The sequence below is a fragment of the Serinus canaria genome, chromosome Z, assembly GCF_022539315.1.
Source record: "Serinus canaria isolate serCan28SL12 chromosome Z, serCan2020, whole genome shotgun sequence".
In the NCBI taxonomy this organism is placed as follows: Eukaryota; Metazoa; Chordata; class Aves; order Passeriformes; family Fringillidae; genus Serinus; species Serinus canaria.
Window position 1 is genome coordinate 22,442,554 of NC_066343.1, and position 19,673 is coordinate 22,462,226.

General features: G+C 35.8%; 1 protein-coding gene across 4 annotated transcripts in view; it reads right to left on the reverse strand.

Moving 5' to 3' along the window:
* DMXL1 (Dmx like 1) overlaps window positions 1–19,673 on the reverse strand; it is a 75,895-nt gene that overhangs the window by 9,211 nt on the left and 47,011 nt on the right. For 3 of the 4 annotated variants that reach the window (XM_030236721.2, XM_050986581.1, XM_030236722.2), the window contains 11 exons: window positions 19,546–19,673; window positions 17,860–18,108; window positions 11,338–11,501; window positions 10,790–10,929; window positions 10,366–10,451; window positions 8,300–8,501; window positions 6,942–7,059; window positions 5,602–5,664; window positions 3,701–3,787; window positions 2,927–3,048; window positions 2,667–2,808 (listed from right to left, as the gene is read on the reverse strand). In XM_030236721.2, coding sequence (XP_030092581.2) covers window positions 2,667–2,808; window positions 2,927–3,048; window positions 3,701–3,787; window positions 5,602–5,664; window positions 6,942–7,059; window positions 8,300–8,501; window positions 10,366–10,451; window positions 10,790–10,929; window positions 11,338–11,501; window positions 17,860–18,108; window positions 19,546–19,673 — 1,501 coding nt within the window. Of the gene's footprint in view, window positions 1–2,666; window positions 2,809–2,926; window positions 3,049–3,700; window positions 3,788–5,601; window positions 5,665–6,941; window positions 7,060–8,299; window positions 8,502–10,365; window positions 10,452–10,789; window positions 10,930–11,337; window positions 11,502–17,859; window positions 18,109–19,545 lie in introns of those variants that run through there. The other variant, XM_030236723.2, reaches the window with a different exon arrangement.

Consider the following 19,673-nt stretch of genomic DNA (forward strand, 5'->3'; position numbering starts at 1 on the left):
TGGAAGGAGACAGGAATTACAAATTTTTATGTGCTTTATTTTCCTAAATATGATCAGTAGAGTTTAAAAGAAATATCCTCTAAATTATCAGTTTGCAAGCAAAAATGAGGAAAAATACTCAAAAGGGAAATAATTTACTTTCTTGTAAAAATTTCCCTGGGTTTGGTTTAATGGAATAACCACAATCCTCTAAATTACATTTTGGAAATAGATTTAGATCTTTAAATTCTCCAAGTTTTATCGCTGTTGAAGAGAAGGCCTTGTGCTCCTCAGCTCAAAATATTCCAAAACATTTTCTAAAGATAAATATATGATCTTGAAACATATATGTACCTTTCTTTTTCTCTAAGTACTTTAAATATCAAGGAAAAAGCCAGAGGGTTTGATAAAACTATATATACATTTAAAAATTATCTTCTGTATGTAAATGGAAGAACTATAATTCATGTCCACTCTATTTCTTCACTAAAATGAAGGGCTGTAGTTTTACAGCAACTAACATTTAGCCAGAAGTTAATAGAATCATCTTCCTCCATTCAACAGACAAGCACACATCATGATCCCCTAACCCCTGCTGGATAATGCTTTGGAAAAATGCAAATTTACAGTAATGTGCCTTTGAAGTGCTACACTAACAGAACTCTTTGGTACAGTTTCTCCAATTTAGAAGTACAATTATGAAATGCAAATATTTCCATTATTAATGTAACTAACATTTGACATTGCTAGCCCTCAGTTTGCCCTTAGAACAGCTGATGGCTAGAACACTGGCTTTGCTGGACAGTTGGGTGCTTTGTGCCTTAATGTCCATTAAGACTGAAAAATAAAAAAAATTACTTTAAGTCCATCCCACCCATTGTTAAACTGTTAAATATTGGCGTCAGTCACACTGACTTGTACGACAAGCTGCTGGTAACAGTGCCTGGGTTTCAGAGCTGTAGGTACATACTATTCCCTTCAGTACTCTCTCACACACACCTCCTGTAAGACCTGTGTAAACAAACTGTGCTGAAGTGTCTGACCCTCCTTACTTACCTTGTATGAGCTGTGTAAACCGGGAAAAGTGAAGAGTGTCAGAAAAACCTTACAGCTAATAAAACTTCAACTGCCTGAGTGTCCCTTGCTGATGAAAGTGAAGCAAAGACAATGAGACTGAAAAGCCAGTAATGGTACGAAACAGTGGGCTACATCTACTAAATGGGCTGCACATTATGGAAAAGCAAAGATGACACCAAGAATCAGCAGTATCTGAAGGAACAAAGTAGCAAATAGTAGTGAAAGAAAGGTCTTAGTGAAGCTGCTTTTCTTCAGGTTCCAGTTCTTCCACAACAACACTATTTCCTCCCAAGAGTCCCTATTTTTTCCTTCATTTACTTTGTCCTTCATCAGGTACCTCTGTCTTCCCTCCCTGTTGGGCAGGTGCTGTTGCATTCTGTGATGGGTTGTTGGCCACAGTCAAACAATATACCAGACAAAATTTAGGTCCAAAGCTTAACAGCAAAAGCATTCAACATAAGCATAGCCAAATATATTTAGGAAGAAAGTTTTACAGCATGCAAAATAAAAGGCTATGGAAATACCATTTGCATTAATCTATTACACAATTAATTAAGTTTGAGAAATACAGAAACACAAAAATCCTGTATGTACCCACTTCGATATGCGGAAAACATTACCATACTTACAATGATTATTCCTTATTTACTCCTCCTATTCGTCAGCTATTTGCAAGTCAACAACAATATTAATTAACATATGGTGACTTAATTTTGCCTCCAATTGTAACTTGCTTTGAATTGTTAAATGATACCAAGTACAGCCAAGTCTCAAGACTTAATGCATTTGGTTATTTAGGAAAACTCCACTTTCTGCACTCCATGTGCAGAAGGACTGAGATACTAGTGTCTTGTATGACCACTTCAGCTCCCTTAGGTGTCTCCAAATAAGAATCTCTCAGCCAGCTAATCAACAGATCTGCATCTATGCTCCACAGGAACTAAGATAAGAATGTCAGTGGCCAGGCTACAATTATCATTTGATCTGAATTAAATCTAACTTAATAGCCTTTTGCTCAGGGCCATGCTTCATTCCAGACACAAGACCTCTTTCTGAAGCTCAGAATGAAGATGAAGATTATGCTTAAAATAAAACCTACTACAAAATTTCATATAAATATTTCTACCCAATCCTTATGAATTTATGTACTGAAACCACCTAAATATATGCTTTTTAAATAGACCATTCAGCTTCAAGTCATTAAAGAAGAATTTATAGTCTAACTTCTTACCCAAATCCTGATTCTTTGCTTTTAGATGATGCTTTCGAAGAAAGCATATATGACTTGACTGAAAGCTTCATTTGTTTGGTTGTCCCTTAAATTCTGTGCAGTATTTTAATCTACTAAATGAATTGTTACGAAAAGAATCCAGCTTGCCTTGGTTGCATAGAATTGTTACCAAAAGAACCCAGCTTGCCTTGGTTGCATAGTATTGTTACAAAAAGAATCCAGCTTGCCTTGGTTGCATAGAAAGGTTATATTTAGTTACATAAAGGTTGTATATATTTAGGTTATATTTATAGTCTACAACAAAATATAACAAGCAAGACTGAACAGATAAAAGGAGAGAAGTAGAACACATGAAGCTAATCTTTGATAAGTGACTTACCACAGATGCACCCCTGCCAGTTTGTGTACTACCAAGCCAAGGCATATTGATAGGTGTGCCAGGATTACTGTGAGTATAAGGAGTGCTTCCCTGAACATTTACCAGATCATCACGAGCATGTATAACTAGGAAATCATCAGCCCTAGAAATGAAGAAAACATTTCAGATTAAGATTCTGAACAGCAACAGTAAATACCATGTTTTGTTACTCTGATTTAAATACACAATCAAGTGTGATACTGAAAACAAAGAACACATACCCTTTATTTTCTATTTCCATATCATCATCAACCCAGGTGTAGATTTGTGTAGCTAAAATTGCAGAAACATCCAATTCTTGAATATCATGACTTGATGCTATTGCAATGCAGTTCCGATTTGCCTGAAAAAAATAACAGCAAGACAGATGCAAAAGGAAACCTCAAAAATGGACTTATTTTATTTTTTATGATTGTGGCACTGTTGCTCACAAAAATACATGCTTAATTTACAAACCCCAAACATTTACATCTACAAGTCTATGTACATTTATACTTGACATTTCCCTTTCAAAACTGATTTGCATCTGGGATAGTATCTATATCACACACTATTTGCATCTTGAACCTCTCAAGAAGCTCAAGTATCTCCTTGCTTTTCCCAGACAATAAGCAATAGGTAACTATATTATAAGGCTTGCAACCAGGCTCCCCTCCTCCAGTTCTGAAGCATTACATGGCTGAACAGAGAAAATATAACTTCCTGTTTGACAGAAAAGGGCAAATACTCCTACACACAAGCATTTAAAAAAAAAAATTGAAGCCACCTGCCCCTTTGATCAATTCACTGCACAATTGAAAAAGAAGAAAATTTGTAGCAGAACTGTTCATGAAAAGGTAATTTTGAAGTGCCTTAGAAAAGGCACTAAAAGCTACAAGTTGTAGCTGCTAAAAACAGCAGGATGGCTGGCAAAGCCTATTTCACCCAGTCACAATGTGCCTGTGTATCAGGTGGAAAACACAGCAATTAGTTTATTCTACCTCCTTTATACTCACCTTATTGACTGCAAAAGCAGTAATGATGTCCGACTCTTTATGGATTATTCTTGCCTTGCCACCAGGGTATCCCAAATCTGTTTCTATCTATATTTAAAACACAAAGCCCAGTTAAATGCAAACTTCTGTACAATACCACTTTTTACTGAAAGTACAGAGACCCAGCAATGTTACATGTGAAATTTTTTCCCCCATAATTTTAATTCAAAGAAAACTCAACAAACATAACCTGTAACAATTATGCTAAACCTGTCTTGTGCAATAATACAGCTTCCCATGTTAAGACTACTACAGCAACAGAGAAAATGTAATCTGTCACACAAGCCACAGTACTGTGCTCATTTTCAAGGGTGCTGAAAACCAGCAAGGCTATATGCAGCACACTGTTGATTGAAATACTGAATTTTGGTATTTTGCTCTCAAAAAAGTTTGCTAAGTCTATGACTGCTCTTAGCAAACACCTTTTGCCACTGAAACTGATGAAATAGTTCAAAAGAAGGTGCAGGCAAGCTCCTGAACAGGCAAATTAATTTGAACTTCATCAGTGCATCTAATTACAATTATTACAATTATATAAATCCGGAATCCTGTACATGACAGAACAACAAACCTTTTGCTACCACTTTTTTTCCCATGTGATCTACTGCTGGATTTGAATATTGTCTATAATTTTGTATTTTAAAAATACAATCAGGTACATGCCAGCACACAACAAAACTCTAAACTCTACCAGCACTGTAGCAGTCCTTCTCAAATTAAAGAACTCAGCACTGCAAGAATTAAATTGATAGGTTACAGATACAGACTGTTACAGAACACCTTTACAGTAAAAACAATAACACTGCCAAATTAATGGTGACATAAGAATTCAAACCTGAGCTACAAATGTAATATTTAATTAAAGAAAAACTCCAAAAAATTATGTCAGAACTATTTCAAGCCTCTCATCTACAATTTCTTAATTTTCTGTGCTTTAAAGATTTAAACAATGTTTCACTTGGAAAACAGTATGATTTTTCTGTCAAAGAACAGAAAAAGGTCTTTTACAAAGTTTAAAAAAACTGTTGTTACAGACCAAGAAGTGGAATACCTTCTTTCAAGTCAAAACAAAATTGATACTTCATTGATTTTATATATATAACACGGGACAAAACTGCAGCTGCAAACAGATACAAAACCATGATTTGTGTCTTATGATGAACAAACCTGCACAAAATTAAAATTATTTTTTCTCTGGCCAGTTCCAATTACCTACTTACTAATACTGCATTATCACATAAATAATATTAACAAGGTAGCCCAAGCCACAGAGTGTTCACATTTCTGCCTTCACACTAGTTTTGTAAAAGAAAGGAATATGGTATTCATTTGAGTATACAGGCATAGTACTCTACCTTTTAGTATGTCACACCAATCTTTCAAGACAGTTGCTAAAACAGTGTTATATGGGTTGATTTGTCACCATCTTTTAAATAAGGTTCAGAGAAAGCTTTCAGTAGCTAACTCGTATCATGCTAACAAACTGCTCAAAGTGCAGCTCACCACCTTCACTTACAAGCAACTATTGTAGCTCACACTGATCAAAGGTTCTGTATGTACTGGGGTATCACACTACTACTGAATTTTTGTCACTTGGGCAAATCTCAACTTAAGCTCTTCACTTGGCCAAGCTACAGAAGTTGATAACAGATATTGTTTGTACCTGGTTGATGCAGTAAGATAATTAAGTTCCTGATAAACTCTGAAACTGTTTAACTCTATCCCTTGCATTTTTAAAATTTTAAAGTTTGTTTATTATGTGAGGAAAGACTTTTTTTAAGTGAGATCAGCAACATTTAGACAAAAAATAAAAATTCATAATGGTGTTAGGTCTAATAAATTTGAGGATTATTAATGTGTACCTTATTGATGATGGGCTCCTCCACCACAGAATTTTTCATGGTTTCATTGTGCTCCTCTAATGACTTCAAGCATAAAGATAAGACAAAACAAAGCATAAAGATATGACATAACATGCATGGTTATCAAGGAAATCCTCAATTGCTTGTTGTTTACCCCAACACAGGACAACTGAAACACAACAGCATGTCTGCACACACATCGTGCATATTTTATACAGTAAGAATAATTAACAAACTCAAAACTCTTTTTCCAGTACAGATTTACTTACTCTGGACTGTAACAGCACCTTGTCCATCCTAAAATCCAAGTTTCTTGAAAAATAAGGAATTTACACCGACATTTTATCAGCAATAAGATAGAAAATAAAGCCAATTATGTTGTGTAAGGCTGTGAGCCTACCTTGAAACATAAAGCACATCTAAAATTTTCCAAAATACCTGTCCATACAGCATAACATGGCTGTGTTAACATAAGATATGATCAGAAGTGGTGCACTATTAATGGCAAAAAAGGAAAAAATTTCCTTTTAACTGCACTCTGTAGTGAACACAATTAGCCAACATTACCCAAACAAGCTAATATTCTAGTTGTGACAGGACAAACGTTTGGTCATGCAGAACTCTCCGCTGTCATGGCTTTACTAGTCATGAATATTCTTTCTCCTAGATATTTAGTATGTTCACATCTGCTTCTTTCTCCTCCATTTCGGCTATGCCACAGTTTTTCTGTAATACCAGCAATTCTTTCAAAATTAGGAGCAGCAGTAAGTCAGAAAAGTAAAGTGGGAGAAAAAAATCCAAAAACTCATTATAGAATCAAAATTTAAAAACCTTTAGCTGCATCTGGAACAGGAATCCAACTAGACGCTATGACAAATAATCATAGAAATAGCAGACAGAAATAGCAATTGCTGCATGAGCACTTTTCTTATTAAAACTGAATCATAACATGGTAGATCATAAGCAGTGGATAAAAGCCAGGGTAACTACGACAGGGACAGACTAAAACTTCAATACTTTGGCTCAGTAGATTACTGGTTTTAATCTTTGAAATGGTCCATTTGGTCCTTCTTTTGAGGCAGCTTTTATATTGATGTTAAAGAAGAGACTGATTGTAGCAACATTATGCTAGTTGTCATTTTACAGTCAAAGTCTGATTATTTTTGCATTTTATGGAAAAATGGACAAGTGGATTTTTTTATGAAATACTGTAGATTTGGAGTTGTTGACAAGTACATTAACCCTTCATGCAGCAGAAGCAAACAAGCCAGCCAAGTAACTTAAATGAAAGTTGACAGATTGACCTGCAATATTTTCTGCACTTTATATACCATACCAACCTCATTTAGGCATCGCTTCTTGGTAAAAATATTTCTGATAAAAGTTTCCTGGACTTCTTCCTGTTTGACCAAGTACTGCCAGAGCCTCTTCACAGACAGTGCAACATGACTGCTAGATCTACAGAACAAAGTTGAATAAATACATCATGCTCATACTTATACAAGAGTGTAGTATTTTATATTCTAATCAAATCACAGTGAGAAGAAATGCTGAAGCAAAACTACAGATCTATAGACAGGATACTAAGACCAATCTGAAAGCACTTTAATACCCTCTTCCTGAAAAACCCACATGTGAGACGAGGTGCAAAAGGAAGAATAAATAGAGTATGTAGCATCTTCTCCTTCTCTCTTGGGACAAGTGAGAAAATCTCTTTAAGAGATTACACAATGGTAAGAGCAGCATACTGATTATTTGTTAGTCAGCTCATTCTTTACAATATGAATAATTTCTGTTAAGTCCTAAAGAGTGGTCCTTTCACATAGACAATGAATGACTAAAACTTCCTGCTAGGAACACATCATCAGCTGTGTAACTTCTCTGAAACATCCATGAGTTTTTAGTAACAAAATTGGAAGGATTGTAGAATCAGATCAAAATTCAAATGCTTATGCTTATCTCTAGAAATGGCACACTCAAGCAAAAATTATAAATTCAAATATAGTTGCTATATATAGCTGCTTATGACAAACCAAAATCCATCAAACTCTGAATTGCTTTAAATCATAATTTAAAAATCATGTCAGACTGCAGATATGTGTTAAACTGGTCCCTTTTAATCAACTTGAGTTACTTGAAGTGTGACCATGATTAAATATTTTACAATAAAAAGCAAGACTTTCTGTATTCTGAAACCCACAAGTGACAGTAACATTAAAATGGTAGAATTCCATACAAAAATTACACTTTGAGTGACTGAGCACACTTTCCTTATGTTAAGTCATACCTATGCAAATATTATAAATAATAAGTATTTCTTCTCTGAATTTAGGTAATAATACTGATAAGACTGTGAGGTAATTTTATTATCTCTAAAGGTGAGGCAATTATTTAATTCACTGTCACTAATCCGTAATTATCTCTCAAGGTGAATATTTTATTCTTTATTCTATTGTCAAGCATACTTTTTCCAGAGACACTCAAAATGCATGTTAAGCGTAAGTAAAAAAATTTTTTAAAATTAGAAACTGTGGTATATTTTTCCTGCTCTTGCATCAAATCAGAGATGCAAGAAATGTGACATGTAGCCTTTGTTTCATATAGTTATTGTAGTTGCAATCGATCATGTGCACTAACAACCTAATACTTAATTTATATCAAAGACATTACAGTCAGTGTTTACAGAAATTAGACTCACCTGAAAGGAGTGTTTGTAGGCTCGAGTAAACTTTTGTGGCGAAGCAAGGCAGGACCAGCAGCAAGGGCATCTTCAGAAGCATGAACTGAAATATAATGCTGAGGTGGACCCCCATACAGCTCAAGATGTCGGAGAAGAACTTGTTCCCAGCGCTGTAAAGTTTTCAAAACTGCATGGCATATCGGGGAGCTAACTGGAAGCTCTAGAAAGACAAGTAAATAATAATAGAATCCCTCCCCTCTCCATTATATCCTTGATAAAGATAACTCCAGCAGGTGAAGGTTGAAGTTTATTTCGAATATCTCCACAAGTAAACTTTGTTCAAACCTCAAGGCAATATTTGCAAGTATAAAAAGATGAACTGCTTAGGGCTATTATTGCTAAAAGAAGGAACAGATTTCTCCAGTATTGGAGAGATTATATAATGGAGTGGATCATTATGAAACCGATCCTCCTGGAAGATACCAAGGCATATGGATGACAGGCAGGTGATATGAGAAGGCTGATGCAATAAAGGGCATTTGGGCCCAGCTAATCTATTAGTGGCAGTCTATTGTGAACTGACTGTGCTGGAGGGCAAGGAAAGAGCAACTGATGTCCTCTACTTTTAGCTTCCATAAGGCCTCTGAGAGTGTCCCATACAACATCTCTGCCTCTCCACTGGAGCAAAAAGGATGGACTGTTTGACAGTTAAGGAATCAGTTGAATGACATCCCCCAAAGAGTTACATTCAATGGTTCAGCATCCAAATGGCGATCAGTAACAAGTGTCATCCCACAGGGATAACATGGTGCGATTTGGTACCGTTCCATCTCTCCTGTAATGACACAGGCAGGGCTAGTGAGAGGCACCTGCAGGCAGCTGGCAGAGAACATCAGGGTGAGTGGTGCAGCTGAATTCCTGGAGGGAAGGGATGACACCCACAGGGACCTTGGCAGGCCTGAGGAGTGGGCCCATGTCACCCTCACAAGCTTCAGCAAGGACAAGTGCACCTGTGTCAGGGCAATCACCAGTACCAAAACTGAGTGATGAACAGCCTGAGAGCAGCCCCGTGGAGAAGGACTTAGGGACACCAGTGGATGAAAAATTGGGCATGACTTGATGGGCATCACAGATCAGAAAGCTGACTGCATACTGGGCTGCATCAAAACAGCAGCCAATAGGATGAGGGAGGGAATTTGGCCCCTCTAATTTGTTCTTGTGACACTCTACCTGGAATACCACATCCAGGAACGGGGACCCCTCTACAGGAATGACAGGGATCTGCAGAGGGGATCCAAAGGTGACAAAAACAGGTCAGTGGGCTGAAACACCTCTCCTGTCAAGACAGGCTGAGAGTGTGGTGGTTCTCCAGCCTGGACTAGAGAAGGCTCCAGGGACATAATACAGCAGCCTTTCAATATTTAAAGTAGACGTACATGAAAGACACAAAGAGACTCTTTACCAAGGCCTGCAGTGACAGGGGAAGGAGAAATGTTTTCACACCAAGGAAGTAGACATCGATCAGATAAAAGACATTATTATGATGAGGGTGGTGAGACACTGGAACTGGTTGCCAGAGAGGTTGTGGATGCCCCAGATGTGGGAGGTCATGTCAGATGAGGCTTTGAGCAACACCATCTAGTAAAAGATGTCCCTGTCCATGATGTGGTGGGCAGGGTTGGACCTAGATGACCTTTAAAGATCCCTTCCAAAACCAAACCATTCTATGAGTCCATGAAACAAGGAGTAGGAATGATGTTACTTCAATTACAAAATAACTCAAAGTGTTTCCCCAGGAAATAAATACTGTAAACATTCTTATGTGACTAAGAAGCAAAGAAAACATAAGACCGCAGAGACCTTTCTGAAAGAGCATTCTTTCTCACCCATTCATCTTAGCCACCTACCAGGTGATTTCATAAATATACCTTCTGTATGATAAACAGTATCAGAACATTTATTCCCATATCACTAAAAAACTAAGAACTTTTGAACAAAAACCTACAATATATGCATATTATTCAACATGTTGCTGATTTTAATGTGCTGATTAGGTATGAAGAGACAACTCTGCTGCTTATTACCTGAAAGATCATGTCCAGCCAAAGGGTAGAAAATCTTCAAATTGTGAAGTACCAGCTGAACCATTGCCAATCTCATCAGTGACCAACTAACAAGAAAGCACTAGTAAGTAATTTACTAATAGGAAAATAATTTTCTCACTTATTCAATATTAGGTTTTAAATTTAGATCTTCAAATCTTCATTATAAACTACTGAAAATGACAAACCATGCTTTAGAATATTATAGGTACTTTGAATTCAAAAAATCACTACACTACATACTAATAATATTAATAAAGTAATTATTTGAAAATTAACTACAGTTAGTTAACTACTGGGTAATACATGAAAATATCAAGTAACTGGTATATCATCTCAAAAATAAAAAAGCAGAAATGCAACTCTAGACATGGCAAAATATCTTGCATTCTAAAGAGTTATTTACCTGTAAGAATTTGAATTAGAATGCTCTTGGTTATGTGAATTTGATGCAAACATATCTCCATCATTGTCTTCATCATCTTCATCACTTTCTTGACTCTCTTCTGAATCATATTCCACTCGACTTTGTGATGGAAGAAATGGCTAAAAATTTCAACAAAATTCTGTAAATATCTTCTAGCCAGCATCTCATTCTAAATTACCTTTTAAAAACTGAATAATTACAATGCTTAAAGCTTCTTATAAAAAAGCACACATATAATCTTACTCCATTTAGTAACATTTGGAGTTTGTACACATTTGTACACTGTAATTGTAAAAATCAACATGATTTGCTCATACCATTATCTGAAAAAAAATTAATAGAACAACAACAGTCTTCAAGAAAGCTATTTCAAAAATATGCATAGGCTCCATTTTAGAAAAGGCTAAATGTGAGGCATAAAAACAAGCAGATTCTATCACATCAGTACCTAGAATAATGACCAAGAGAAAAATTACCAATCCAGAAGTGATAGAAGACACTTAATTGTCAAAACAGCAAAAAATTACCTTTGCAATGAAATAATCCCAGATGCTAAGCTCAGGAGGGATAAATCTTTCTTTGTAAGATGATGATTGTTGGTCTACCAGTGGTAATGCAGGCAACTGAGAACTCTCTTTTGGAGAGGTTTTTGATGAAAGCCTGTCATGTTTTTGCTGTTTCTCTCCATCATCTATGTAAGAAGAAAATAAGAGTACGTTGCTTTAAACCTTCTGTTCTACCTCCCTATTGCTTTTAATAAACAGATTTGTAATGAAAAGCAAACATTTCCGTCATGACAAATTTTCAGAATTTTATCTTAGCATTTAGCATTTTAAACATAGAGAATGTTAATCCTCAGATACATAAAACTAATATGTAACTATAACTCCAGAATGTAAAAACTCCCTGCACAAATAATACAGCCATAACTGCATGAGATGATCTCTTCTTACAAAGGTGACAAATAGTACTCAAGCCAACGATCTTGCAAAACTCAATTACTTTAATAAGAACTACTGAATACTGATTAAGTTAGCTTTTAAGACAAGCCAGGAGACTTGTTTTTCAGAATCTATATTGCAAACACATAAGGTTGCCATTCCTGCTGCAACTTGTAACTCCATGTGTCCCTCTAGTGGAGATCTGTATTTTTTTTTTTCTAAGTAGTTCAATTCTGCTAAATACACATGCCCTGTCAATACACTTCCTCAGCAAATATGAAAGATAACATTTTAACTAACACAATCTAATATAAAACTTATTAAAGAGGGAAAGATTAATTATTTGCAGCAACAACCTAAATCCTAGGAGTAGAGAGATTCCCTTGCTTGCCCCAACATTGACTTCTTTCAAACCGAGAAGTGTCAATGGAAGGTTTTACTTCCATTCTTGATTATTACAGATATCCCTTCTATTAGAAGAGGAAGAATGATACCAATTGTCACTTGTCACCAACTGTCAGTGTTCTGACTCTCCAGAACACATCAGATGTGAAAGCAACAAGGGAGCAAAGAAATTATATTTGGAGATTTGTTGGACATCTTTCATAACAGAGAAGATGGACTTGAAACAATTTCCTACTTGACTGTAGAAGGTGGAGCTTGTATTTGTTTTTTTGCTGTTGTTGTACGGTTGGGGTTTTTTTAAGATTAATTTATTCTGTTTTCAAATAGATACATGGAATGTACAGAGATCAGTTTCTACAGTGAAACCTAGGAGTGGGTTCAAGACTTAGGTAAAACAAAGAAAGCTTAAATATGAAGATAAAAAAGGAGTTGATTTTTTTGAACATTGTTTTGGAGTCCACAAAACTTGGAACACCAATTTAGCGGAGTCATTTTTCTTAAGCAGAGGGGAGTATGGGCTGCCTTAACAGCAGCAGTAAGTATGAGCCAAGAAAGCAATTCTGGAGGCTTAAAGAGCTCACCTGAGGGACAGATATCTCCGTCAACTGAGTTCAAGCACCAATATGTTGGGCCAGACCACTTGCAAGAATGAACTAACATGAACATCACAAACTAACAACCACTGAAGTTTCCAAAATTACCTTCTCCTATTAATAATCGTGAGGATGGCAGAAAAAGAGACAGCACACCTATCTGTTCCTGGAGTAAACTACCACAAAGTATTTCCTACACTCTTATTTTTTTTAAGTGTTATATCCACAGGAGACTTTCTGAGTCTTGATAGGGGCCTGAAAGACTATGTCCTTCAAAACTCTTATGGGTATTCTAATCACTTGAAAACAGAAGGTCTAACACTCTAAATAAAAACAGCGGTAATTTACACACACTTATTTCCATATGTAAGACTTACTTGCTCATAACATAAACTGAGCCAACAGTACAACTGTAACTCTGGGCCATTAAGGTTTAAATACATGGTTTTTAAAAAACCCCACAAACCTTCCAGGATTTCCATACCTCACCATTTTTTATTTATTTTATTTTAAGGGACAAATTCTCTGCAGTCACACTAGTCAATGGAATTTATTCATTATTTCTGGTCGTTTCTGGACCAGGAATAAACATGTTATTCCAGGATTTAGAAAGATTTTTGACTACATATGAAGACAAGCATTATTATGCCAAGCAGCCGAACTACTGTGCTGGTTGAGGCTGGGGTAGAGGTAATTTTCTTCACAAGTGGCTACTTTGAGGCTGTGTCTTGGACTTGTGCTGAACACAGGGCTGATAACACAGAGATGTTTTGTTATTGCTGAGCAGGGCTTACACAGAGGAAAGGCCTTTTCTGCTTTTGTACTTCCACCCTGGCGAGGGAGCTGGGGGGAACCAGGGAGGCCAGGAAGAGACACAGTCAGGACAGGTGACCCAACTGACCAAAAGGATATTCCAGAGCTGACATCAAGGTCAGCACATAAAGTGGGGGGAAGGAGGAGGAAGGGGGAGGACATTTGGAGACATGGTGTTAACCCTCCCAAGTCACCACTACACATGACGGAGCACTGCCCTCCGGGAGCTGGCTGAACACCTGCCAGCCCATGGGAAGCAGTGAATTCATTCCTTGTTTCTCTCTGGCTGTGTGCACAGCTTTTGCTATTAAATTGTCTTGATCTGAATGCACAAGTTTTCTCTTTTACCTTTTCCATTTCCTACCTGGTCCTGCCAGTGGGCAAATGAGTGAGAGAGTGGCTGCATGGTGCTTGGCTGATGGCTGGGTTTAAAGCACAACAGCTTTAACCACAAAAGACTTCATATATATATAGAATCTAATAAAAGATAAAGACATCCCATCTTTCATCTTGAAACAGGAATATCATAAAACTACTGCACTTCTATACCGTATCATAATTTTTTTTTTCCTGTTAGGGATAGTATTTAAAATCCACTTACCTGCACTAAAAGTCAAAATCACAATAACTGCAGTACAAAGCATTTTCATCTCATTATTCAAAACTTATCAGTTAAGGAGCATGCACATGCATCACTATGAGTTTTTAGCTAATTTTTAGCAACTACTTAAAATAAAAGAAATTCACTAGGCATGAAATAAGGAGCAAGTGTTGCATGATAGACAAATGAGCAACTATAGGCCTGCAGGCTGTTTTTCTAAGCAGAATTCAAAAGGTAAGTTTTATTTTTAAAAACTTTTAACAAAATGTTTTTACCTTTTTATTAAAAAAGTACTTTATTCCTTTCTGTTGGATCACACTTTGTTTTTTTAAGAATACTGCAGGCTAGCCATTGTAAAAAAATTCAGTATGTAAGGTAAATGAAAAACAACCACCTAAGTGGTTTGACAAACCTACTAATGCTGAAAGAAATTAACTACATTAAAAATGTGGTTAAAGTTCTGACTATCTTTAGGGATTTCAAATTACTGACTACACACGCTTTCAAATTTCTCATATTTCTAATTAAAAATCTTTTACATGTGTTTTGTTATTTATTTAAAACATTTATCTTTGTTCCCATTTTTCGTATAAGGCAAAAGTAAAATTTAGATTATTTCCCAAGAATATTGGACTATTTCAGACAAGTAAAATCCTTTAATTTCTAAGACACGCAATGATAACAAAAAGATCTGTTCTTTACACTGTGTCCCAGGAAGAACTAAAAGGCAGATTGCTTGCAACCTCCCTTCATTTGCTCTTGCAGCATGGAATAACTGAATATATGAAATGAAACTATGGATTTTTAACTGTTAAAACAAAGGTCAAATTCGTCCTTAAGAACCTTTTGGATGATAAAGAATGTACCATCTCTGTATACACTTAAATTATGAAACAGTTTGCTTAGGTAGTTTTCAAGTAAAATATGGTAAATGGGATTCTGAAAAAAATCTACTATAATCAACAATAAGGCTCTTTTTCAAATGAGAACTGCCCGATGGAAAAAAAAAAAACATCATGTGCTAGTTCTGTTTGCCAAAATCATTTGCTGCAACTGCAAAAACAAGAAACATGGCTGAAAATCATAGTGAACTGAAAAGCTTTCAAATGGCTTTGTTCTGTCTGATTGTTATGTGACAGAGGCACTAAAACAAGTTTTTCATAAAAAAAAATTCCTAAAAGAGGTTAGGGATTTATAAGACTACCAGATACTGGTTTTTGCTTCCTGTTTTTGAGTCTAAGAGAAAGATCATATTTACTTAAGCGAAATTTTATATTCAAAGCTACTACACGCTCAAATCAACTAAAGCAAAAGTGCAGAAAGGGAAATAACAACTTTATTGACCAATGCTGTACATGGAGTTATGATCTCTTAAAAGAAGTTTCAAATTGGGGATTGATACCCACATTCAAATATGTACTACAGGACTGGAGAGGAGGTAAGGAGGAGGAGACATGCATAGTCTTGTTATTAGTGTTCAGAATTTTTAGCTTTCGATCTCCATTTGAGAATAGGAGCATTTCACAAAAATCTAAAATAAACGTAAGGGAAAATAGTCTAGTTAAGCATAACAAAATGGTAAGAAACAGAAAAAAGTCTAAATAATATTACGGAAAATATGGCATAGTTGACTGAAACAAGCATTCCAGTCACTTCTATTTGCTTCTGGGTGTCAGAAAGAGTAAAGGCACAAAAATATAGCTGATTTTAATCCTGATCCCTCTGCTTCATTGGAGGTCTATTTCTTTCCCCTTCTCCCCCCACCATTTTTTTCAATATGACCGAGAAACGACTTTGGAGAAATACCTTTTCCCCAAATTTGCTTTACATAAACACACATTAAAAACAAGTAATAAACCACTGAATCCTAGAACTGCATAGGCTGAAAGACACTCAGTCCAACCCATCAGAACAGAGCTGGCTTAATTGATGGCCTAGTTTGCTCAAGTTTTTGAGTAATTCCAAAGATAGAGATCCCACAACACTTCTAGGCTCCTTTCTCAGTCATTATCCCTAATAACTAGTATTAAAAAATAGTCCTTCTTCTCTTCAATTTTTACGTAGAACTTTGGGATTCTTCCAGCAAGTTTTATTAAACCTGCGATCAGGCAGACAGCATTCCTCCTTCAGAAAAACGTGCAGCAGACAGGCTGTATTTAGTATGCATTTCAGAACACACTTTTTTGTAAAAATACTTTGCATTTTAAACCAGTGGCAGCAGTAGTATTAACACAGCTTAATACAGTTACCAACACCTAGTTAGCAGAACTGCCAACAAAAGCTAGTTAAGGCTTCTGACAATTCTGTGACAGCAAACATATTTACCTTACTAAAATGATAGAGAGAAATGTTAATTCAGTACCACAGAGAAGGCCAATCAGAATAAGAGCTCACTTTTGGGTAAAGATCTCTACTCTGAAAAGACTAGTCTCACTAAAAGACTAGTGATGAAGATATTTAAACAGACCACTTTTACAGTTTTCCATAAATGGAAGGTAAAGACATTTTGATATGCAGCATACATCTAAATATTAATAATTAAAAAAATAAAGTTACATTTTGTCTCTACATATATATTCAGATGTAATTTAGAAAGTCATCAGAGTTTAAGTAAATTTGTCTTTGCAAAATCTTCCCTTAAAAACTTAGTTAATTGTAGCATTTTTACTGTTGGTTTTGTAGAAGTCAAACTAAATCAAAAAGCACATAACTGTATGAAAAATAAAAGCATTACAGGAATTTGTTCTGGTCCTGAGGATAGTTTATCACTACCTGAATTTAAAACTTGAAGATTGTTTGCGTTTCTAAAGGGTTCTTCGAATATCAGCAAGATACCTTTCACTTGTAATGTCTGGAATGAACACTTAGAAATCCACATGCACAATAATGCTTATATTCAAAAAGCAAAACAAGCAGCTCTCCAAAAAAGATATGAAACACTTCTGATCTTTTCAAACCATGGTCAAAGTAATTTTGTATTTAACATTTATTTCAAATGAAGAGCCATAAAAATACTACAGTGCTGACAATTTTTTTTTTAAAAAAGGCCTAATTTATGTGCTTCTTCAATTACAAAATTTTACTTTAAATTTTGATATCATGGCTTGCAAACAGAAGTTTTTCTGGCTTTCTGCATATGCAAAAAAAAAACCAACCAAAAACACACATAGCAAACTGCATGTAGAGGCCTAGTACTAAATCTAGTATCTTGCCTGAAGGTTTGGTAGGACTATGAGTACTGAAGGAGGTAAGGGATTTGGAAAACCCCACGCATTCCATGGAGAACACTACTACCTGATGTGGGCTAGGCATTGGGAAGTGCCTACCTGTCAAAGAGAGAAAACATACTGCATTTGTAAAATGGGAATATATTCCAGTTAGGAGAGAACTGGAAAGCTTTAAAATAAACACAAACTAAGCTGTAATAGTATTGGAAACTCTCTAAGATCAACTTAACTCCCTCATACTAGAGCAGCTGTTCTACTTGAAAACCTTATTTCAGTAGCATTCATTCACATTTATTTCACTCTTCTATACAATATCTACATGAATAATTTCAGATCCTTGTTTTCCTATGCAAATCTAAAACCCTACTGAATTCTTATTGAACACAAACTACTTAATTAAGCTTTCAGCAGTCACATAATTTTCTTAAAAATCCGAGAAGACAAATATACATAAATCAAGAGAACTGACCAGTTTTTGTCTTTAATTGCTGCTGTCCTCCGCTGGGTGTATGAGCTCCTCCTCCAAAGATAGCAGACCACATTTTGTTGTTAAGTGGATGAGCCATAATTCTATACAGCTCATTGCTAGAATGTGTTGCAAGGCCATGGATGAACAGGCTGAGATAGACCGCAGTTAGAATTTCACAAAGTAGAACTGTGAGACCTGGCTGGGCTTCCTCGCCAGCAGAATTCAAGAGACGTATTAGAGCTGTGATTCCTGTTTATATAAAATAAACATATTCTTTGAGAAAGCACAGATGTGTGTGTGAACACACTCCAGATTACCATGGGTATTTTGTCCATTACTTAGTAATGTTTAGTGTAGAAAAATTTGAAGTTTTACACATTGAAACCTAAGTTGAAAACTTCAGGAGAAAGAGGCAAGCTCTTAATTTTTAACAATGTATTATTTTTTTAGCTTCCTGGTTTGGAGTTAAAGAAATGTATAACACCTTTTCAGTTATTATAACTACATTACAATCCTGAAAGCTGAAATTCTATCTTAGCATTTTGCAGTGGTAAAACCAATAAAAAATCATGAGCATAAACTTCCATTACATGTTATCTGGCAAGTGCTCTTTCCCCAAGTACTAAACATTTTGTGATGCTTTTATGCTCCCACAAAAGGGTGTAGTTTCAGATGTGGCTTCAATGTGACACTTTGTGCAGACAAGTAAAAATGCACATAGTCATGGCCAAAGAATTCTGCTTTTTGTCCTATTCTCCAATTTACACACATAGTATGTGAATCTACGAAAAACCAGAAAAAGTCAGTTCAAGGTGGTGTTATTCATAAGAATAACTGCTAATAATTCCTTGCTCGACTCATCAGAAATTTAACCCTGAGGTTAACTAAATAACAAGAAAACAGATGGCAAGCTAGTTTCTCTATAAAATCTCTAGATTCAGTGACAAAGTTTGACAGAAAAGAAAAAATGGCATAGCATCAAATACAAAGTCTGCTTCAGGGTCTCCATGAAGATTTTTGAAGAGAAATTTTCTGATTTAAGAAACAATTCTCATACTAAGTAAGTCATTTCCTGACTATGCTTACATTAAAGTTAGTGCTGTAAACTAAAGCCCATACCTAGATGTATTACATTGATAACACTCCCTCAAATGTAGCTCCCCAGCATAGTTTAACCAGCATATATGTCAGCATGCTCTAAGTATTACCAGAAATCTGATATTAATTTTACAGCTACATAAAACCATGTAATTAAAGTCTCATTTTTAATAGCTTTAAGGTAGTTCAGAAATTGTCCATAAGGTAAAATAATTCTTAGTTGGAGCACAAACTAGGACAGCCTGCCTAGTTCTCAGGACTTCAAAAGTAGAATACTGGTGCTCCAGGGGGTGCAAGAAGAGCACAGGACATGACTTCACCCTACCTCCTGTTTAGCTGCTCTCTCTTTACTAGATCCAGCACTAACATTTTTTAGTTAAAGAAAGAAATATAAATCAACTTGAATTAGTGAATAATCAGAAGTAGTGACTTAGATGCTTTGGAAAAAAAAAACCAAACCCACCACATTTTAATCAAAGAACTCAACACAGCTGTCACAAATACTACAAGAAAGTCACAGCCACATGCTCTTAGAGTGGATCCAGATAACTCAGTTTTCCTTAAGAGGAAAGAAACAAGACTAGATACCTGGCCACTGAGAAGGTGATGTGTTGGGAGTCACTGTTTCTTCTAAGCTTGCTGTTCTTAAAGAGTGACGCTGAGTTAACAGGATGGTCTGGTACACTGTTCCAGTGAACTGATTTGCTTGAAATGAG